The sequence below is a fragment of the Folsomia candida genome, unplaced genomic scaffold (assembly GCF_002217175.1).
Source record: "Folsomia candida strain VU population unplaced genomic scaffold, ASM221717v1 Fcan01_Sc009, whole genome shotgun sequence".
In the NCBI taxonomy this organism is placed as follows: domain Eukaryota; kingdom Metazoa; phylum Arthropoda; class Collembola; order Entomobryomorpha; family Isotomidae; genus Folsomia; species Folsomia candida.
In genome coordinates this window covers 4,084,555-4,108,139 of record NW_019091201.1, presented here as the reverse complement: position 1 = coordinate 4,108,139, position 23,585 = coordinate 4,084,555, and the positions used below count along the sequence as shown (strand labels likewise).

The 23,585-nt window shown below is 39.0% G+C and overlaps 2 protein-coding genes across 8 annotated transcripts in view; one reads left to right on the top strand and one right to left on the bottom strand.

Moving 5' to 3' along the window:
* LOC110854193 (tyrosine-protein phosphatase Lar) overlaps nt 1-23,585 on the bottom strand; it is a 224,196-nt gene that overhangs the window by 53,832 nt on the left and 146,779 nt on the right. For 6 of the 7 annotated variants that reach the window (XM_035854767.1, XM_035854764.1, XM_035854765.1 and 3 more), the window contains exon 4: nt 2,636-2,680. The exons of the other annotated variant lie outside the window; for it this stretch is intronic. In XM_035854767.1, the coding sequence (XP_035710660.1) occupies nt 2,636-2,680 (45 nt within the window). The remainder of the gene's footprint in view (nt 1-2,635; nt 2,681-23,585) is intronic. 7 annotated transcript variants of the gene reach the window in all.
* On the top strand, nt 10,010-12,124 carry LOC110854348. Its single transcript, XM_022102778.2, has 2 exons — nt 10,010-10,728; nt 11,127-12,124. Exons 1-2 carry the CDS (start codon nt 10,509-10,511, stop codon nt 11,462-11,464), a joined length of 558 nt encoding a protein of 185 aa, XP_021958470.1. The 5' UTR covers nt 10,010-10,508; the 3' UTR covers nt 11,465-12,124.

Here is a 23,585-nt window from a genome sequence, read left to right as displayed (position 1 = left end):
TTGACACGCTGACTTTCTCCCAGAAAAAAACTGGTGTATTAGCTCGCTCCTCCTGACAAAAAACTCGATTACAAAACTCCTAACTGCAGTGTAGAATTTCTCAACTTGAACAAAGATCTCGCCATTGAATAAGAAGGAGAAGAAATCAAACGAGGTGATTTTTCACCCAGATTGCTTTCTTCACTCCTTGAACGGAACAGCAGTTACGCCAACTCCTCCGTGTCATATTCTTCTCTGCAATTTGAGACAAAATCAATTTAAGACGCGCTTTCACCTACCCACGCGCCCACCCTGCCAGGCAAAATTTTATCCTCCTTTTTTCTCCACTAAACTTAAAAAAATTAGGCCTAAAAGGAAATCAATGTCGGGTTATATTAAGCAAGCATTTGCCAAAAAATGGGGGTTCCCGCCTACGCTTTTTTTTGCTAATAGTTTACTTTCTCCGGAAAAGAAAATGGTGGTGAAAGTACAAAATTACGGATAGTGCTTTCTCACCACACCACAAACCCAATAATAATAATAATAATAAGAGGTGAGACCTCGTATGCACATATCTCGCACTTATGTGCATACGATAACCACAACTCGACCGAGAGGTTACTTTCCTCCAAAAAAAATTCACTCACAACAAAATGACCCATTTTAACTTTTAGGGAAAGAACCCCATTACACCTTCGCGTCAGAGATGAACCTTAATGTGTAGCGTTGAAGTAAAGTAAAGTGAAGAACAGAACACAAGCTAGTGGGGAAAACAGGGCAGAATTTCTTTCTCTTTTTTGCAGTGAAAGTGAACCCGGGTTTCTTCTAAAGGCAGAAAAAATACGGCGGAATGGCAAGAAACGAACCGCACTCATAATTTTATAGTTCCATTCCCCCTCCTTTAAAATATTAGATGGTTGGTGCATCCCACCAGCAGGATGATCAGTGGCCGCGGAAGGGTGGGGACAATTACCTCACGGATATTTATTGTCCCCATCGTCTCCTCATGCTGTATAAACCCCACCCTCCCTTGTCCTACAATGTTAACGTCCCCACGGCTTCCGCGGCCACTGCGACACGATGTATCCTAGTCACCCTAATATGTACTACTTTCCCTCTCTGGTTGTTACTCCTTGGACTATTTCATCTTCATGGGTTCACGCGTAAAAGTGCCCTTAATACGAATATGGATCATTTCCATCTGCTTTCTCCAACAGAAAATGGGAAATAAAGTCGGTCCTATTTTTTTCTCTTTCTCCAGACAAAATTGGGGTAGGGCTACGAGGGGAAAGAAAACGTGGCGAGGAATAAGGAAGAAAGAAGAGACGACCATTCCGGGTTAGATTAGCATAAGAAAATATTATGTAGATCGAGACTAGGCAGAATTTACAATCTCAAAAAGTAGGATACTTTCACTTCCTGTATGTACGGACGGACGGGACCCTAAAGATTTCAAGATATGATACATACCAGACTTGCAGAGAGAAATGATCTGCCGTATGCGCGTGTATTTCCTTCCAACTCATATGTAAAAGTGTCAGGGGTGGGCAAAATACGGTGTCAAAATATGGACAGTATTTTGATCTTAGTTGTTCCCAGGGTTTGGATTTCTGAGGCTGTTACACCCACAAAAAGACGAGAATCTACGTGGAAAAGACAACATTTTTACGAAAATATAGGTTTTGTGAAGAAATTAACTTTTTGTCGCGGTTAAAATACTTCATTTTTTAAAAACAATGCATTTTGACAACGATAAAAAGTTAATTTCTTCACAAAAACCTGTATTTTCATACGACTGTTGCCTTCTCTACGTCGATTATCATCTTTTTGTGGGTGTAGCAGCCCCAAAAATTCAAAACGGAGCTTAAAATACTGTCCATATTTTGACCCCGTATTTTGCCCACCCCTGAAAACTATACTCCTAAAACTTTGCTTGGCAGGATAACAAGAGACAAAGTAGTAGAGGCGAGCGCTTGCATGGAATTCTGGATAAGAAAATTTTCTTCTGCCCTGTTTTCTGTCCCACTTTATTACTCGTCCAAAGTGTTACTGACACTTGCCCGGGCCGGATAAGTATACAAATATTAATATAAAATGGGAAATATGAATATGACTTTTCTTCTCATACACCATTTGAATCATTCTTCTTCTGCGTCGGAGAGTCAGTGTCTAGTGTACTTTTGGGGGTGAAAAATGCACATGTGAAACAAATGGGACAGCGAAGGGGTGTCATCATCAGCATACAGTGGCCGCGGAAGCCGTGGGGACATCGGGGGACATTAACATTGTAGAATGGGGGAGGGACGGGTTTGTAAATATAACATGGACAAATGTAGGGGACATCGAATAACCCTGGGGACATTGTCCCTCTGTCCCCTCACGCTTCCGCGGCCACTGATCATCACCATATACGTAGACACGAGGACTGTATGGATGTACACATATCACCAGTGGCCGCGGATACCGTGGGGACATTAACATGGTAGGATAGGGAATGGTTTATATTGCATGGGCAGATGATGGGGACATCGAACAACCATGTGGAAATTGTCCCTCTGTCCCCACCCTTCCGCGGCCACTGACCATCACCACCATACATATACGCAGATAGACACGAGGCCTGTATGTACACGTGTAGGAATATGTATCAACTCACGAGTCAAATATTGAATATACGGGTAGAGAGCGGAGAAATTTGAACCTGAAATATTATTTTTTTAGCTTTATAAGAATAAAGTTCTTCTCACCATTTCCTTCTTTTCTCCCGTCGGGTAAATATGCGAAGCTTAAGTCACCATCATTTTTCATTCCGCGAGTGAAGAAGTTCCACTCAAATGCACAGTCGAAAAGAGAAAAGAGATAAGAAGAGGAGAAAGTAAGTGATGGGAGGAGGTTGGGTGAAATGTATGTACGGAGACGCAAATTATCTTATGCGTAGCTGGATGAAAGCAAAGTTTTCTAGCTTTTTTTACCGTGGCGTAAGGTAAATGACAATGCGTCAAATTTGTGTGGACTGTTACATTTTGCGTGCATAAGTAATGATGTATATGACGACACATTTGTCAAGTAGGAAACTAATTGTTATTAGGTGTGACAAGTTGCATGTGTTCGATCGAGATAGAATTTAGCAGAGTTGTAGGATGGGGAAGTCGTGAAAATCAAAAATTTGGAAATTTTTGGCATGAAAAATAAATTCCCAGAGTTTTGGACATGACATAAATACCTTAAATAGTAATAGAATATAAACACAAAATTGTACCAATTTAAAGTTTGATGCTTGCATCAGAGTTGCAGAATTGGCAAGGATATGAAAATGCATTTGTGCAATTTGACCATGAAAATAAATTTGCGACATTTTGACAATAAAAATAAATTTCTACAATTTTGAGCGTATAGATAAATCAAGTTCTAGAGCAAAATAATTCTCAGAAATTTATCCATGAAAATAAATACTTCCGAAATTTAGTGCAACATTGGTGGCATAAGTTTAAATTCAGGGGCAAATATGGCATCCCATAAATAAATAAATGCCCTCTCCACATACAAAAATACAACTCCAAATGCACAACAACAACAACAATATTAATTCCATCAATGAAATGTGCTTCATGTCCATAAAATACTTTTGGGAATGGAAAACACACGTAAATATTTACACACACCACCCCCACGAAACGAAATCTAATCACGGAAAAAATGCACTTAATTCGAAATACATGTAGATCCATGTAAGTAAATATTTCGTCTTCCTCTCTCATGACCAATTCGCCTTCGCCTCCTCCTCCGCAGAACGACGATGATGTTTGCATTATAACGAGAGAACCACTACTTTGATGATGCTTACATACATGTTTTCCTCCCTGCCTGCCTGCCTCCTACTCCTTGAGGTGCACTTAACTTTTGAACGCATAATGAGGTTATACCCTAAGTGCTTTCATTACTTTAATCGAAACATGTCAACGAGCCAGGAAAAAGCAAGGAAGGCAAAAACGGGAAGAAAGATGAGATTCCATTCAATGAAGTGATGTTGGTAGTGGGTGTTGGTGTGAGTAAAAAGAGAAATTTTAATTTTTGAAAATGTTAATCAAGGGAACTTTACCCTTTAAAAAATTATGTAACAAATTTATAAAAAAAATGAAATCAAAAAGGTTAAATCAAAAAGGTATGAAATCAAAAAAGAGAAATTTTAATTTTAAAAATGTTTACGTTTTGAAAATCGAGGACATTTTCACTTTAAAAAAATTACGTAACACGCAAAAAGTATGAAGTAAAAAAGTCAAAAGTTCAAAAGTATTCTTGATGTAGGTGACAAACAGAGAAATTTAAAATTTTGAAAATGTATACCTTTTCAAAAATCAAGGCGAATCTTTAAACCCTTTGAAATATTACGTAACTTGTAAAAGATTTTAACAAAAGATTTTGAATCAAAAAGGTCAAAAGTTCAAAAGAAATGGATGAATTAATTTGACATTTATTCGGTTTTTGTTTTCATGGTGTGGGCGGAAAATCTATAATATTCCTTTTGAGATTTTGAATGCAAATCGGCTATTTATAATTTACAATCTACCCATATTTGACATAACGGATGTATGTATGATCACTAACTATTGACATCCTCCTACAGGCTCGCATTTTAATGGATTTTATTATTTACAACGGGACGACCCACTCACAAAACCTGAGGGCTACAGACGTACAAATACTTTCTCCCGGAGAAAGTAGTAGATGCCGATTTAAAATTGGTTTTCCACCAGCAAACCAAACACCATCAAACCGCATACATGCATAATATCGAAGCTCCTCAAATACCGCGCTGTGGTAGTGGATCCAGTGGCCGCGGAAGGAGTGGGGACATTAAAATTGTAGGATGGGGGAGGAAGGGGTTTGTATAAGATGGGCAGATGATGCCGACATCTGGGGACATTGTCCCTCTGTCCCTACGAACGTTTCCGTGGCCACTGAGCTGGATCAGATCAAAGATTTGTATGTATGTTAACTCGAGAATGAAAAAAGGTATGTATATTGGTTTCCTGTCGTTTCGAATTTGAAATTTGGACTGAAGTAAGTAGGTCGTTTTTTTCTGTGTCGTCTTCTTCTCCTTACAAACAGGTGAAGATATACTTTTGGTCAAATTGAATTTCGATTTGGTGGGATAAAAGGGGAGAGAAAATCTTCAAAAGTGTGGCCACAAAGGAGAGTACAAGGAATTTTCAATTCTGGTTAAGAAGTCAAGTTGTACAAGAAGAGAGAGAGAGATGAATAGATCAGATAGTAAATAGCGCTGGGGAGTGGATGGATGCAATTCAAGAGTTGTGGAAGTGTGGGGGGACAATGGGGACAATAATGTTCTGATAGAAATACTGGATTTTTGCAATGTTCGTACACTCAAAATATTGAAGTTATGACCAAAATCATTAGAATAAGAATTGGTAAAGATTTGTCATCGAATTTATCAAACATTTCTGAGAATTTCAAATCTGACACTAGAAATTTATTGGTAGAAATTTTTACTCTCCGACTACGCGATTATATTACCAAATTATTTTGACTGCATCTTGCCAATTTTTGTGCGAAACTTGAATTTTACACCAGAAATTAATTTTAGCTTGGTAACAATTTTGAATCTCTGACTATAAATTTTGTGGTGTTGATTTTACTACCAAATTATGTATTTAAAGTGCATCTCTTTCTATGTTTTATTGTCCCCTCACAGTCCCTCCGCAGCTCTTGCATGCAATGATACCCAAAATCAGGAAAAAAAACCTTCCACTGATCGTACCAGAAATTCCATCGTGCATTTCCCTCGCGTGTGAGGATGTTTCCAATTCTCTGAGGAATTTACTTTCTATTTGATGAGGAATGGAATTAAATCGTGCTGTTTGTCTATTTATCTACTGAACGAGATACTTACATACATATTTACACGGGGGGTTAAATTTAACCGTAATTTTATTAAAATCTTGACAGTGCTTTGTTACATAACCTCTTATCTTACTTATTATTTGTCAAGATGACGAAGACGACAAAACAACGCGTGGGCAGAGAGAGAGAGAACTCTAATTAATTAGAATTTGACAACTTTCTCCGCGAAAATTCTACCATAAGTTAATATTGAATCAACACTTGACATCCCACACTCGGGAAAAATCTTTCACCAAACTAACTAAATAAGACCAATATTTGCTTTCTTTCTTAAAATGGGATTATGTTAAGTGTAAGACTCGGATTTTGTGGAAATTTTGAAATTATGACGTTTAAGTCAATACAGTAAGTAACGTAAGTAACGTTTCTTGAGGGAATTTGTCCGATCGTCAGAATTAATCAAAATTTTTGAGTCCAAACTTGAAAAATTAGCGATTTTTTTTTCCCAAAACTCGAATTTTCTTTGTAAAAATTGTCAATTTTTCAACGTTGACTTCGGAAATTTTGAAAAATTCGGACCATCATCAAACTACCTCAAGAAGCGTAGCTTGTATTTACTTAAACTTCATAATTCTAAAGTTTCCACAAAATCCGACTGTTACACTTGACACCATCGCATTGTTTAGCACGACAAACTTTCCCTGCAGCAATAAAGTCGATCTTTACTTCTTATTCTTCCAGTTGTGTGCCACTGATTGTTAAGGTTTTCTGGATGATTCAAATGTGTAAAGTTTGGCAACATTAAAAAGCAAAGTTTTCTTCTTCCTCCTCGTCGTCCCGTTTCGTTTCATTTGACGAGGCAGCAAAACTTGGAACTCTGCAAAGTTTCCTCGTTTCATTTAATTTGGATAAAGTAAAGACACAACAGGACAAGAAGCGAGGAACAAACAGGTGAGATGATCAAGATATATTGAGATTTGGGCTGAATTTAGCTCAGAAAACAAAAAACGGTACCGATTTAAAGTTTTATGCTTGTAGTAGAATGGGCATACATTTGTAGCGTTTCGGGCATGGAAATAAATTTGTGGCATTTTAGGCATAAAAATAAATTCTAGGGATTCCGGGCATGAAAATTTAAATAAATTATAGGAATTTCGGGCATGAAATAAATTTGAGATATTTTGGGCACGAACATGAAGTACAATTTTTAAACTACTTTCTGAGCTTTACTATAAACACTTCTTTGCAGATCTGAAATCTTATAATAAACAAGTAAATACAAACTTGACAATTGTAAAATTTACGCCTTCAACATTTTACAAATTCAAAACATTTTATCACTTTTCGAGAATAATTTCAGGAATCAGCAACTTTTCATGAAATTAATTAAATTCCCTCATCCACTACGCACCCCACGAACCAAACCCTCCACCACCACCCTTTCTGAAATCTGCCACGTAATATCTGTAACATAACGTAATAATACTTAAATCTTTTAATTTTGATTTTTCATTCAAATTAAATGAGCTCCATAACCCGAACCCCGACCTGTCACCGCCTTTCTTAAATCCCTATTTCACAATTTATTAAGAAGACTGACGACGAATGAAGGGAAAAAACTCCAGAGTGTAGCCTTCTTTGGCCCGAGTCAGGATGTCATTAAAAATTGAGGTGGGTATAATACGACCACTACAACTTTCCCATTTTTCCACACATTGTGCTCATCTTCCAACTAAGTTTGCTCGTTCTACGTGTGTACAAAATTTCAAGTCGATTGGATAAGTTTTACGTGCGTAATCAATAGACAGACAAAAATTACGGGTACATAAGATCTGATTCGGGCTAAAAACTGTCAAAAACTCAACACACACGTTCCTTCCTGCAATCTCTTTTATTTCACTTGACAAATTTTTCAGATTTTAATCTTTCCCTTCCTTCCCTTTCCCTCCTTTCCTTCGAAGAAAAGCCATGTGTCCCATAGATCATTCCCGTTTCAAGAAACAATCCAAGTAATAAATTCTTTAACCCTTTTTTGATTCCATTAGTCATAGGTAACGCCTCGTGAGCAGAATACGTAGCAGATTTGGGAAGGAATCTCTCCCTCGAACCGGCATCCAGTGGCCGCGGAAGCTGTGTGGGGACATTAACATTGTAGGATAGGGGTTTATATAACATGGGCAGATGATGAGACCGTAGGCACATTGTCCCTCTGTCCACACCCTTCCGCGGCGATTGTTTCATACTCATACATTTGAGTAGCCTGCATTTTCCCAGTGGCCGCGGAAGCCGTGAGGACATCCGGGGACTTTTAACATTGCAGGATAGGGGGAGGGACGGATTTATATAACATGGACAGATAATGCCGACATCGAACAACCTTAGAGCCATTGCCCCTCTGTCCCCCCACCCTTCCGCGGCTGCTACCATTCAACACGTTTCCTAACGAGAAATACGGAACGAAAATTAAGGAACACCGAGAGATACCAAGTTCATAAAACGAGTCAAAAATGAGCTGAGTCGACGAACCCGTATTATATTTTCTGGGAGAGAAAATCGAGCAAAGAAGTTGACTCTGTCTTTGTCTCCAGAGTGCAAAGAAGAGGAGATGATGTAGTGAAATGTCTTTCCGGTTTCTGCTCCTCCGTCTCAAACCCCTCGGGAGATTTGGAACTGAGAAAAGACAACTTTCTTACTCGACACCAACCAAGAATGCGACCTTTTATCCGAGAGAGAAAGTTGGAGAAAAAGTCTCATCAGGGTAATATTTTTAGTAAAATTCCGAAATTATTTACTAATTGAGAAGAAATTTTTATAAATATTTTAGTCGAGGAAAATAAACAATTAAATTGTTTTGCAAGGTTTTTTTAAAGCGTAGGTGGAATAACGCCCCCGGAAAATGGAGGAGACGATGGCATCTTCGTCTCCTCCCAAGAGACAAGCTTGACGAATGATCTGTCAGTAGAAAAATGTCACAATTTCATACTTTTTAGTTTTACAGTTTTGAATCAGATTCATGAAAAGGAGGAAGAAGATCAGAAGAGGAGGAGAAAGTCTTCAAATTTCCGCAACTTTTCCGTAAAGCCAATGGCCGCGGAGGCAGTGGGGACATTAAAATTGTAGGATGGGGGGAGGGAGGGGTTTATATAAGATGGGGAGATGATGCTGACATCGAATATCCGTGTGGACATTGTCCCTCTGTCCCCCCACTCGTTCCGCGGCCACTGCGTAAAACTGTATACTTTGAGTTTATACACGTTTATAAAAGAGGGAGAGGAGAAAGATGAACAAGTGGAAATAGTTGCGTTGCGTTTCGTTTCAAGAGCTTTGAGTAAATGTCAAGAGATTTATTTTGGACGTTTCTTCTTCTTCTTGAGCGCGGGGGAAGGTTGGGCATTAAGTGAGATGAATTTTGATACGGGATTCTCATAATTTATCATTTCTCTTTAAGTTTTAAACGGCGTTTTATTTGTTGGGAAATAAATTTCTGGAGGTTTTGTTTGTTGGTAAATAAATTTTTGAGGGGTAAAAAAATAAGTGGCACGTTTACGCCACGTGTACATACATGTGTGAATAAGAGTGAGTTCTAGGAAATTGTAAATATGCACAGTTATTAACTCACGTTAAACTAAATATATTTGTATTGTAAACTATACCAAGAAATAGATCTTAGATAATTATGCAAATTATTATTGGTAATAATAAACACAAATAAAAATGAATTCAAGGACAGAAACGTATACAGATTTCAAGATAACTACTTGGTCCATTTCATGTATAAAAATCTAATGCTAACAGGTATGCCTACAAGGAACGAGATTCATTCTGCTAAAGTCAACAACTTTGCATATGTACTTGTTAAAAGATAAAGCCATGCTATTCAATTATTATGCAGCCTTCCTGTTACGTATGCATTTTGCATTGACTGACTGATACGTAACGAAAAACCAGTGACGCCATATATCCATTAAACATCTGCTGGTCCAGTTTTAATGACCTGTCCATTAACTCGGATAGCGTCACTCATGGAATTAATAGCGTCTCAAAAAATTCAGGATCAACAACATCAACAATTTATTCCGCATGTTGACCATAATTACAGCATTTTTGCTAAAAACGTACTAAAACTGGAGTATAAAGTGGTTTTTGGAGAACAATAGATCATTGTTACCTCATTCTGTCATCTGAACGTACATACATACACGCTTAACGTGGATATATACGCTTAAAAGGAGGAGATTGTACTGTATTTCATCTAACTAACTTTGCAGGCAAAAATAGTGGTCACTCCACTTTTCGTCGACAATGTAAATGTGACACAGTGTTAATTCTGAGTGGAATTGTGAGTAAACAGAAAATGTTAAAATAGCCGTATTTGCACCCTTCATCAACCCAGTCGCTCGCTCATGGGAACTTGGACAACATCATTAATATCATAGTTCATATAGCACAAATTCTTGCGTCAGTTGACTCACTGTACGCAATATTTTCGGCCAACTAATGAATAATTCGGCCAAAAACCAAAACATCCGTTTCGGCAAAAATAAAAATACAAAACAACAATAATGTTGATCCATCATCCGAGTTGACGTTTGTTTTTCGAACAATTTGATCCCTATTTAACGTCGCGACGAGTCAATTTATACTTCACTTTGTGAAAAACAGCTAAAATGTCAAGAATTCCGAAAAGTGTGGTGATCCTCATCATCTCAATAATTCATTTGCATCTCGTGGACTCCCAGCGTGGGACAATTTACCCGATGACGTTCCAACCAGAAATTGACTCTCTCGATATCGGCGTCTACTTTAGGAACGAGCGGCTCGTGAAATTGCAAATCATGTGCATCTTCTACGGCGGACCGTGCGACATTGCTGGACGCTGGTTGAAATGTAAGTACCTATATACCAGTGACCGCGGAAGTGTGGGGACAGAAGGGCGACAATGTCCCCACGGTTATTCGATGTCGGCATCATCTCCCCATGTTATATAAACCCGTTCCCCCTATCCTACAATGTTAATGCCCCCATGTCCCAACAGCTTCCGCGGCCACTGCTAATGTACAGAAATTTGTATCGACAAGAGGTAAACAGTGTCCGCGGACAGAGGGACAATGTCCCTACGGTTATTCGATGTCCATCTTGTATAAATCCCTCCCTCCCCTATTCTACAATATTAATGCCCCCCATGTTCCCACACTTCCGCGGCCACTGTACCCAGCTAAAAATACCTCTTTTTACGTAATTTGTTTGCATATCTAATTGTATTCTTTATTTATCTGGAAATTCAGCTCGAATGATTCCCGGGATTTTTGGGAATTGTCCAGCCTGCAGTAAACATCAGCAGAAAATGTTGCCAAAATGGATGTGGATGTTCGCTGACCGATACCCGGACAAATTTCGGGCCGTGATTGCACAATGGTTAATGGACCAAGGCTTTACCGTTCCGTCGGAGGAGGTGCCCAAAATTCAGAAAGCGCTCGGGTTTAGAGACCCGGTTAACATATTGTTCCCTCGAAATGTCATTAATGCCACGTATGAAAGTGCCCTGCAAACGAGACAGTTTAAGAGGCAGCCTTCCCTCATCGACTTTTTTGGAAGGACACGAGGTGGTCTGCTGGGTCACTAAGGATAGGTTGATCAGGGGCGCCTTGCAATTTGAGGCGAAATTCGCATTGCAAAAATGCAGCAGAATCGAAGAGCGGAGATTGTCATGCATGTAAACAATCCAGTTCTTAGAGAACCAATGACCGCGGAACGAGTGGGGACGCAGGGACAATGTCCCCATGGTTATTCGATGTCTGCATCATCTGCCCATCTGATATAAACCCCTCCCTCCCCCCATCCTACAATGTTAATATCCCCAGATGTCCCCACGGCTTCCGCGGCCACTGGAGAGAGCTACTTGTAAAGGGTCACAACTTCAAGTCGTATGCAGGTAGCGTCACTTCTAGTTGGCCGTGTGTGTGTTCAGTTAGGTAATGTTGTTCTCATTGCGCAACAAGACACTGACATTGCTCTTTTTCTTCTTGTAAATGACTGATTAACAAAGAGAGATGATAAATATCTAGTCAAACTAATCATTTGTATTCTTGTTTAGTGATTTGTCATTATTTTATTGTACACGTTGAACTAATGATGGGTTAAAAAGCGTGCCGTTTTTTGTAGATATAATTTATTTCAAGTTTGTAATTTCTAGTTTATAGACAAATATGAGCGTATCGATCGATATCCATTTGTTACTTCAGCTTCATTCTGAGAATATAAAGTTATCAAATTCTTCTGTTTATTTAATTGGTTCAAATGTACGACTTTTTTCGCATCTTGCATAATAAACAAATCATCAAATAAAGTCATGAATCGTTTCATCTTCACAAAGGAAAGCGTAATCGGATCGAAAATGGTATTAAATTTATTTAATCAGAATCAGAATTCAGTGTGAATCAGATTATTTACGTTTCATGTTCATACTTAATTGGAATAAAATAAGCCTGAAAATCACATAAATTAAATAATACGCAGCAAATTGAATCAACAAAATAATTAATTTTTAGTATATACGCAAACCAACACACTCTAACTTTTGTGTCCGGAATTCTTTCCCTAAACAAGATGCGACACAACCAAATGAAAATTATAATTAGTAAAATTTCTCTGCAACGTAGAATGTAAGTGACATACGTAAAATTCTAGAAACACTGGATGAACGCATTTAGCGAAAATGTGCCAAGTTTTTCGGACAAAGAATTCCAGAAATGCCGAGCAAAAGGACGAATATAGTTTTAATTTCCGCTTTTCCCTTTTCTTTGCGACTGTTCCGTTTTAATTAATATTTTTGTGTATTTCTTTTTCCGTCTTTCCTGGAACTCTCCAGAGACGCGGATGTCGATGTACTGCACGATTTCATAAAGTGACAGTGTCGCGGATGGATGATGAAATTGGCACAAGCGGAACTTGTCTCGACTTTTGCAAGCTCATCACCATTTCATTTCAAGAAAGAAAGTATTGCGCAAAGAAATTTAGGATATCATTTTGTTCAACATGTTTTAGGGACGAGTTTATTAATTCGGACTTAATTTTGGAAGGGGAAAATAACGTGGAGTTATTTTTAAGATAGAAATGTTGGCGTCCCTACACTCTTAGAAATTCGGTATAAAAATTATACCAAACGGTATTCATGTATGACTCTGCCAAAATAGTACTGATAAGTAAATAACACCGTCTAGTAATAGCTTGGTATTAAAGTTTTACCATTTCGATAGCAAATGGTTTACGGATCGGTATAAATAATTTTATTATCAAACCCTAGCAATTTTTATACCGAGAAATAAATAGCTGCCTGATTATACCAGATTTCTAATATTGTAGAAATCCAGTATTAAAATAATACCACGCGGTATTCGCATATGCCTCTATGTACCAAAAGTGGTATTGATAAGTAATACCGTCTACTAATAAATAGCTCACTATCATAATTTTACCATATCTGTAACAAACCTTAACCGACCCCCGTATAAATAATTTTATTACCAAACAGTAACAATTTTAATACCACGAAAGCAATACCTACCTATCTACACCAGATTTTTAACAGTGGGCATCACCCAGACACGCCAACTTTTTTTTCACCCAAGTAAACACCCACCACGGTCCATTTTATTGTTTCGATTTTTTGTTATCTCCATTGCCAGACGCTTATGAACCATAAAGTGAAAGCTCATGTAATACAATTCATGGCAGGGAAGAAAGAAATATAGTGCTAAACACTAAACTGTTGTGCCTCGTAATAAAATGGATCGAGACCTTTGCGGATTTTCAGAGTCGACTCAAAATACATTTTCTCTTCCTCTGCCTCTGCCACTTTCTCTCTTCTTTTGAAGAAAGCGTGGCACGTCCCAAATTCGATCCCCATCTTCTTGTCATCATTACGACGTACAGACCTACTCGTCCTCCTCGTATTGACTCCCTCTTTCCTAGCACAATCTCAATCTCACACCCCACTTGTTTGACGACATTTTCCACAAGCAGGGTTTCCGGTGAAAGTAAGTAACCACTTGCAAGAAATAAAGGGGAGAAAGTGTTTTCTTGTAGGTAAATGTTTTGACCTGGGAGAAATGCAAGGTGCAAGAAACTACGTCCCGCAGCTATAAATAGTTCATACGGCGTGTGGCTAGATAGTGCTTATTTCTTGCACTTTTTCCGAGTTTCTTCCACCTCGTACTAGTTGCCTTTCTTGTTTTACACTACAAGAAATCTGCCAAAAGCAAGAAACGAAACGCTAAATACAGAAACAACGCTAACAAAGTAGTTTCTTGCAGCTATTTTGACCTGCAAGAAATGCAAGGCGCAAGAAACTACTCTCTGCCGATATACTTCATACGGCGCGTAGCTAGATGGCGCACATTTCTTGCACTTTCTCCCAGTTTCTTGCACTTAGAATCTTCCTTTTCGATGCAAGAAATGCAGCAAATCCTTAGAAACGGAACACTGTCCAAAAGAAGACGAAGCCCCGAACGAGAGGACAACTTTCTCTCTCTTTGGATAGAAGAAAGAAAGCAAATGAAACCTCAATTCAAAGAGGGGACACAAAAGTACACAGAAAACTTGAGCCTGTTCAAAATGAAGGTGTTATATCCAATCCAACCCACTTGACGTCGTGTACATACACCGTGTCGAGTAGCGAGTGGTGTAAAAATAAACAAATTATTTATTTACACAGTAATAACCGGAGTGGATGCAGGTGAAAGTGTGAATTTTTGTCTACTTTCACCCCCAAAAGTAGCTGCAGTCCTTTTCATGATTTTTGTGTCTACTTTCACCCCGAAATATTTGGACCGTCCTCACCTTCCAAATCCTCAAATACAGTCGACCAAATTTGTTCTTCTTGTAAAAACTCATTCCTCGCGATTATCCAGTCCCACGCTTTCACCGGGAGGGAATAAAGTCGAGTAAACAGTGGTCGTGGTTGTTGGGGAGGGAGGGAGATAGACCGTCAGTCAGAATGAGTTCGTATCACCTATCATTATTTTCAGCTCCCCTGGACAAGAAGATTCCCATTACGTTCGGCCCTGCCTAACCGAACAAGCAACCTTTTGTTTACACAGCACAAGGGAAATCGAACAATGAGATTCTTAACCAATTATCTTGATTCTTTTGCTCTCTCGATAATCTTGGAGGTGGACCAGCGTATGCGATCCGATTTTGGGGAAAGTAGTCTCAATCGATGACAAATTTGATTAGGATGAAATTTGCAAAAGACGCGATCTCCCAATGGGCACGTTTGGCAGAGATAGTTGCATCCGAAGAGGTGAAAGCGCGCAGTAAAGTGATAAACTTTACACTTTCCAAATTTACTGCGCGTTTTCTCCTCTTCGGATGCAAATATCTCGGCTAAACGTGCCCATTGAGAGATAAGGTCTTTCGCAAATATCATCCTAATTAAATTTGTCATCGATTTCCACTAATTTGCTTAAAATCGGATCGCATACGCTGCGAGACTTCCATTGGTAGACCGGAAAAAACTCGATATTCTTGTTTTCCCTGGTTTGTCAAGGCGTGAAATTACCTTCATTTCTCCCAATACATCTTCCGCCCACACACATAAGATTATTTATCGAGAAAAGAGAATGTTTTTCATGACGAAATACGTACTACATACTTGTCGAAACTATGCAGACTTTGGTTAGCAAGTAAGTAAGTAAATACTTTCACTAAATTCGGTCGGTGAAGAAAGTTCGCCCCACAGGCATACTTTGATCCAGAGGCCGCGGAACGGTGTGGACAATGTCCCCACGGTTGCTCGAGGTCCGCATCATCTCCCCATCTTATACAAACCCCTGCCCCCCCCCCCCCATCCTACAATGTTAATGTCCCCCACACCTTCTGCGGCCACTGCTTTGAGACTTCTTCTTCCCCCGCCGGAATATTTACTATTACCGTTTTAATTAACCAAATTAATCGACAATTGGGAAAAACACTCCATTTTCATTTACTTAATTAACTTTTCTATTGCTTACAAACTGCCTTGTTTTCTTCACGGGGTGGTAATTAATTTAAATGAAATGGAAGCAAGGAAGGAAATATTTAAGGATGTGGATGTCAGAATCGGAATTCTTGCCAAGTTAGGTATATACGTATGCAAATAGGGACATAGTCGAGAGAAATGTGGGATGGCACGATCTTCTCCTCGGTGAAATAGATTCAATTGAGGAAACTCATTTCCAATTCTGAAATCGTCTTTTAATTCGTTCTTTATTGGGTGCTTTACACATCTGGGAGGAAATCGCGACATGAAAACGTATTAGTATTAGTACCGCCGCAACGCGGTTCGGGTGACCTGTTCCGTTATTGAGGTTATGTTAACACGTGACAGAGGAGGTGAGACAAATTCTAAGAAAAATCCTTCAAAAAAGTAGGTACAAAATTTGGCACGGTGGAAAATTTGCACTTTTTTGCCTCCCGAAAAGTATGCATATTTTCTGCAGGAACTTGTCTCTTATTCAACCACGTGACACACGAGGACAAACAAAGTGAAACAAATTTATATTTAAAAATTCTATAAAAATAGACACAAATTTGGCACAGTGGAAAATGCTCTCTTTTTGCTCCCAAGAATATGGATGTTTTATGAATCAAACAACAGGAACCTGTCTCTTAATATGACCACGTGACACACGAGGTCTAAGAAGATGAAACACATTCTATAAAAAAAATTCTTAGAAAAGTACTCCAAAATTTGGCACAACGGAAAATTTCTTGCTTCCCGAAAGTGTGGGTATTTTGTGAGTCAAACTGCAAGGACTTGTCCCTTATTTCGGATTGTTATGTGACCACGTGACACAGGGTTGAGGTGGAGCTACTTCTAATAAAAAACCTCAATAAACTCGACCAAAACATTTCAAAGAAAGGAAAATTTGGCCCTATTTTCTTTCCCGTTAAGAGAAAGTGAATCATGGGAGGCCAAAAAACCGTCAATATTTATTATTAGCAATGCGTAAATATAGGAAAATATAGAACAGAACCGATGATATGACGGCCCGCCCGTGAAGTGAAAGTAGCAGGAATCCAGGAATCCATTATTTCCATGCACTACTTGCCACACATCGAAGTCGAAGCTCACTCCACTTTCCCCAAGATTGACGACCTATTCAAGTGTTTTGTCCCAATTACATGCCATACGACTTCCCAAGCCAGCCAGCCAGCCAGTGCATTAGCCAAAGCATTCCGGTTCACGTTCAAGTTGTGTGGCGTGGCGTGGTCACAAAGTCAGTCACATCATGTGGCCGCCGCGGAAGCCGTGGGGACATCGGGGGACATTAACATTGTAGGATAGGGGAGGGAGGGGTTTGTATAACATGGGGAGATGATAGGGACATCGAACAACCGTGGGAACATTGTCCCTCTGTCCCCATGCTTGCGCGGCCACTGCATCGTGTACATACATTGAGTAGCCTGAATTTCTCCAGTGGCCGCGGATGCTGTGGGGACATTAACATTGTAGGATAGGGGAGGGAGGGGTTCATATAACATGGGGAGATAATGCGGACATCGAACAACCGTGGGGACATTGTCCCCCTGTCCGCGACCACTGGTAACACCTACGTATGTGCACACACAAAGGGTGAGATAACGGGTAATGGGAGGAGGCCAGGCCGCGAAAGTCTATAGGATACCAATTATATTATTACAGCAATTTGTCACCTTGCGACCATCAAATCGGACGGCTTCCGGCCTTGTGAAAAGAGGAGGCGAAACTAGGTTCGCTTCACGCTTAGGTGAACCGATGTACGTACGTGTAACTAGTGAACTCAACTACCAACTTGTACACTAATCAGGCTGGACATAATAATAGAAGGGAAAAGTCGGTGGTTTGGTTTTTAGGAATTCGAATCGATAACACGCTTTCACTTTCGTTAACTGATCGGAATGGTAAAGGGATACGTGCACGTGGAGAGTATTTGGAAACATTTAGTGGAAATCGTGGAAAATTTTTTTGTGGAATTCAAATTTTCATAAATAATCCATATTTTTCTTTTTTGTAATCGATTTTTCATTTTTTTTAATTGATTGAATTTTTTTCCAAATTAATTTCTTATTTTTGGTAAGAAAACAGGTAAAATAATTAATGTTTGCCTGTCAACCATGTCGAAAATTACTGCAGCTTTCTCTTACTTTCTTACGCACTTTCTATCAGGAAATCCCATATCTAACCCTCCATGGCCCACTTTCACCAATTGAATTTCACTAATACCCTCATTTTTTAGCATCCCGGATAAAGCCACCTTCTTCCTCGAATCCCAATTAATCCCAATTCCCTCCTCCTCCTCCTCGCAGTCCCCCCTGAGCCAAACCTATAGAGAAGAAGACCTCATTCTGTTGCAATTACTCTTCTGCCCTCCCATTTCCTCTGCGCTTTCTCCTCTCAATTTTCTATAGGTTGAGCTGAATCCGGGCAAAATTATGTCTGAGGAGAAAAGATATATACATGTCTCAATGGCCTACTTAATTGTGCAATTTTTTAATCAATTATATAATGCCTTGTAACGCTCCCTATTCTATTATGGGATTGCGTGTCCTGATTCACATCCACTTTCGCGGATGCCCCTTTTCTTTGTGATGTTGTGCAAGAAATTTGTAGTAGAAACTCACTTTTTTACAAGAATTATGATTAAATTTATTTACATCAATACCGACTGAAAAATATTAACTTTACAGAAATGCTCGTATTATGAATACGTGGGAGAGCTAATGCTATTATTTTAATTTTAACTAATTATCTAGACAGGAACTTATTATTAAGTTTCCGAAGATTTAAACCTTGAACTTGATCTTGATGATCACTAAATCTAACCTGCTGATCCTGAATCTAAAACTACACTTTTCTTCTCTTCTCTCTCTGCTTACTCTATATATACGTGATCACATAAGCCACGCCTACTTGATCACTACCTTTACTTACGCTACATATGCACAAACTACGCCCTCATGATCATGATGACGTACGCATCATTCTGTGCTCCTCATTCCTATCCTCTCTTCCCCTTCATGATCTCCTCCTGCACACAATATGGTTTGGACACACATGAGAGGCGAGATACTTATGAAAACTACATCTATGTATTTTGAATCCCTTGACCTTTGAAATGCTGATGTCACATTTGCATCAGCGTTCCAAAGGTTGCACTCCCCTCCCGAACGTTACGTAACAATGGAACATGTCCACCGTGAAGTAACGTAAAGAGAGATGGGCGAATTGCTACAGTTAAACTAATTAATCTTACATCTAGAGATATTAATAAAAATTATTTTTGATAACCTATTTAATTTTGTACTTCTTAATATTATGTGTAAAAATTATGACACCAAATTTTATATCCTGGAATCTGATATCACTAAAGTACTATTTATCCTACTTGTAACATGTACTATGTATACTAACAGTGTGACGTCATGATGACTACTGTGTGTTACATATGTATGTACTGAAGTAATACAAAAATCAAAATTTCATGAATTTTTATCAAGAAAACTAACCTTGACCGATTGTTTCATCTCACTAAATATTAATATACAACTATAGACTTATCATAAATAAATTTTCCAGAAAGTTTCAACGAAAATTATTGTTCCAAAATTCCTAACTTTTAACATTGGAAAAATGGAAATTTCAAAATTTCCCTACAATTTAACCTTGCCATACGAAATTTTAATACTACTTTATTATCCTATGATTAATTATAGCTAGAATTCATACTTATTGGCTTAACCCAAGATCGATAACCACCATTTTATAACCTTTTACAAAGCTGTACCATGTATACATATGTACATATGTAATGTATTGACACAAAATCAAAATTTTAGGAATTTTTATCTCTAAAACTATTGGAGCCTTTTGTAATTTTATGGTGAAATATTATCATACAACTAATCATCTATCATATATAATTTTCCTAACTTATATTTCCGAAAAATTTTTCCTCCAAAATTTTTGAGTTTTACATTGAAAAATGGGAACTTTCAAAATTTCGAAAAATCTAATGGGGCCTTTTCCAAATTTATTTTTATTCCTAGTGTACTAACTTATTATCTATTATGTGTATAAATTTGAACAATTTTCCCCGAACAATTATTGAGGAACATTTTTTTGAAATTTATGAGTCATCATCACACAATGTTAATCAAGTTACTTTTACTCAAAGCTTATATTAAATGGAAAAATCACCTTAAACATGTTCAACAAATCCAACCACCGTACCAACCAAGATTTTTGCGACTTTACGAAGAGAGTTGAGGGACTCAGAGGACTGCACGATGTGAAATCTACTCATTTTATGCAATTTCTCTGGATTTGACCTTGGCTAGTTCGTCACGTCGCCAAGACGCATCCTATTGCGTGGCCACTAGTTAATACCACAATTAGAACTACGTTAGCTTTGACCTTGAAGGGCTCATCACCCCTCAAGACGCCACCGAACTTCATTCTTTCGAAGATGAGAGAAATTCACCATCAAACATCCTAAAAATACCACTCATTACCGAGGACGCTTGTGACCACCGGCTATATTATTATGTCGATCTTTTAAGTAGTCTACGACTACGTCTTGGAGGTGGTGGAAGAGATTGTGAACTATTGTTAGGATCTACTACTGTTTGAAAATTTGAAATTGGACTGAGAATTGGCATTTCTTGAGAAATTAAATCTTGATCATCGTGTTGATGTGACTCATTTATTCTAATTGGACTTAATTTAGGAATACTACTTCTATAATTACTACGACTATTGTTATGTATTAAATTATCATTAGGAATTGGTACATCACAATCATTTACAGCATCATCATTATTATTAATTATATCAAGAGTATCCTTATCTGGACAAGAAGATGATGCGTCGACATTGGATTGTTGAGTTGGGGTCGACGTAATTTGTGATGGTTGTGTCAATTGTGGCGCTGTCTGAGGCTGACGCGGATGGTATCTCCGTAAGAATTGGATATGAAGTGGAGATTTAACGACGCCATCAGGAAATGTGACTTCATACGTCAGCTCGCCAACAATCTTTGAAATGACTCCCACTCCTGGACGAAAGAGAGGGCATAGGCCAGCCGTAATCCCTTTGTCCTTGTCAGAGAGAGTGGTGTCTCGGATGACTACGTGGTCTCCCACTTGGAAATGGTCATCTCTATGGCGTTGGTCATAGTACTTCTTTTGTTTCTCTTTGGCTCGGGTCAGGTTCTGAGTGACAAGAGAAAGAATTTTAAGATACTGATTATGCCTGTCAAATATAATTTCTTGAAATGTTTTTGGAATTGACTTCTTTAAAACTTTTAGTTCAGAGTCAGTGAGGCCGACATTAATATCGAAAGGTAATTTTGGGTCATTATTCAAAAGAATTGAGGCAGGAGTAAAACCTGTAGACTCTTGAGTTGACGTGTTAATGGCTAATTGTAGAAAAGGAATCTGTTTTGACCATTTATTATGAGCCTGGTCATCAAGATAAGCTCTAATCATAGTTTTAACTGTTCGATTGGCTCTTTCTGTCAGATTGGATTGTGGGTGATAAATACTGGTAAATTTTTGGGTAACCTTCCATTGATTACACAAAAATTTTAAAATTGTAGACGTAAAATTGGTACCATTGTCACTCACAATCGTCTCTGGCATACCAAATCTACAGAATACCTGTTCTTCCAATATTTTACCGATTACCGCGGCGGAAGTGCTTCGCAGAGGAAACAATTCCACCCACTTACTGAACCCATCAATGATGACTAAAAGATGGGTAAATCCTCCTGGAGAAGACTTGATGTACGGACCCATGAGATCCATGTACAGTGTCGCCCACGGTTTTTCTACTGGCGACGATTGCATCAAACCAGGAGGTTTCCGATTGTCGAATTTCACGCGCTGACAGATGTCACAGGTGGCGATGTAGTCCACAATCTGTTGACGCATGTTGCGGAAAAATGCGCTCTTCTTGACTCTGTCCATTGTTTTGTCGACGCCCAAGTGACCACTGTAGACAGCGTCATGGAAAGTGGCGAGGACCTCAGGTACCAGAGAAGATGGAATGACGGGAACGATGGTGGGAGTTTTGGTATAATACACCACCCCATTGATCGTCTCAAAGTCAGGGGATGAGTAATGTGCAGTCATCTCCTCTGGGCATCGTTTTTGGTGACGCTGGATGACTTCACGGGTCAGTTTACACGCCAGTTTGAGGGAACATGCCTGAATTGGTGGGTACATGTACTCCTCATCTTTGTCTACTTCTGTGGAATCTGTACCTGGATTACGTGATAAAAAATCTGCGACACAGTTATCACGCCCTTTGATATGTTGAATATATGGGGACCATTCTTGCAACTTCCAAGACCATCTCATCAACCTAGCGTTAGTATTTTTCATACTTTCGAGGTATGTGAGGGCTTGGTTGTCCGTCTGAAGAATAAATTCGTGACCATCAAGGTACTCACGAAATTTCTCTAGACCGAAGAGAATACCGTAACACTCTTGTTCTGCTGTTGAGTAATTACGCTCAGCTGGGGAGAAAGTTTTACTGGCAAAACTAATCACTTTCTCCTCCCCATATTCGTCTAATTGGGAAATATACGCTCCTACACCGATATTACTGGCGTCTGTTCTCAAAATGAAAGGCTTTCCAGTGATCGGGTGGGCTAATACTACTCCTTTTAAGAAAGCGGCTTTAAGTGCATGAAAAGCCCGTTTTGCGGCGGGTGTTTCACGATAAGCACTTTTATTTGAGGTCAACTTATAAAGTGGTTCCGCTAAAATGGCCATATGGTCAATAAATCCATGATACCATTGAATCATCCCAAGAAAAGTCTTTAAAAGTTTTCTTGTTGATGGGAATTCAAAATTTTGAATGGCCCTGACCTTTTCAGGGTCCATTTCTATGCCTTTGGAGGACACAATGTGACCTAGGAAGGTTGCGCGATTATTCCCAAAATGGCATTTTGATTTTTTAAGTGTCAGGCCAGCTTTTCGAAACCGTTCTAAGACAGTCTCGAGATGCCTTTTGTGATCACTAAAGTTTTCACTAAATACGAGGACATCATCTTGATAAATTAACACAAATTCATCGAGACCAGCAAGAAGCTCGTTCATCATCCTCTGATAGGACGCCGCAGCATTCTTGAGTCCGAAGCACATCATGTTAAACTCAAAAAGGCCCCTTTGGGTACAGAATGAGGTGTACTTACGGCTCTTATGATCCATAGGGATCTGCCAGTACCCTTTCTCTGCATCCATTGTACTGATATACTTTGCGTTGGCCAACTTACGGAGAAGGTCATGAACGCGAGGAATGGGAAAACTGTCATTCTCGGTATATCTATTGATGTGTCTCAAATCAACACACAATCTCCAAGTCCCATCCGTTTTCTCTTTCAAAAGAACAGGACTTGCGTATGGGGAATCTGATGGACGGATCACCCCCAATTTTAGCATTTCGTCAACTTGCCGGTTGATCTCTGCATGTTTGTGGGGTGCCGTTGGATACGGACGCTGTCTCTTTGGATGCTCCTCCATCATTTTTATTGTGTGCTTGACACCTTTTATTCTCCCTAATGGGGCATCGACTACGTCGGGAAACTTTTTGATAAGCTCCTTCAGTTGGTCGGATTCGAATTCGCTCACTAATTGTAAATTGCAATTGGATACGTGAACTTTACTAACTGTGAGTGGGGACTTTTGACTTGGAAAGGAGTCTGAAAAACCCCATTCCA

Bases quoted from the DNA above. Each gene is read 5' to 3' on its own strand.
- LOC110854348 (XM_022102778.2), top strand. From the start codon at position 10,509: ATGTCAAGAATTCCGAAAAGTGTGGTGATCCTCATCATCTCAATAATT. The intron at 10,729-11,126 runs GTAAGTACCTAT...CTGGAAATTCAG, and splicing joins TGCTGGACGCTGGTTGAAAT to CTCGAATGATTCCCGGGATT.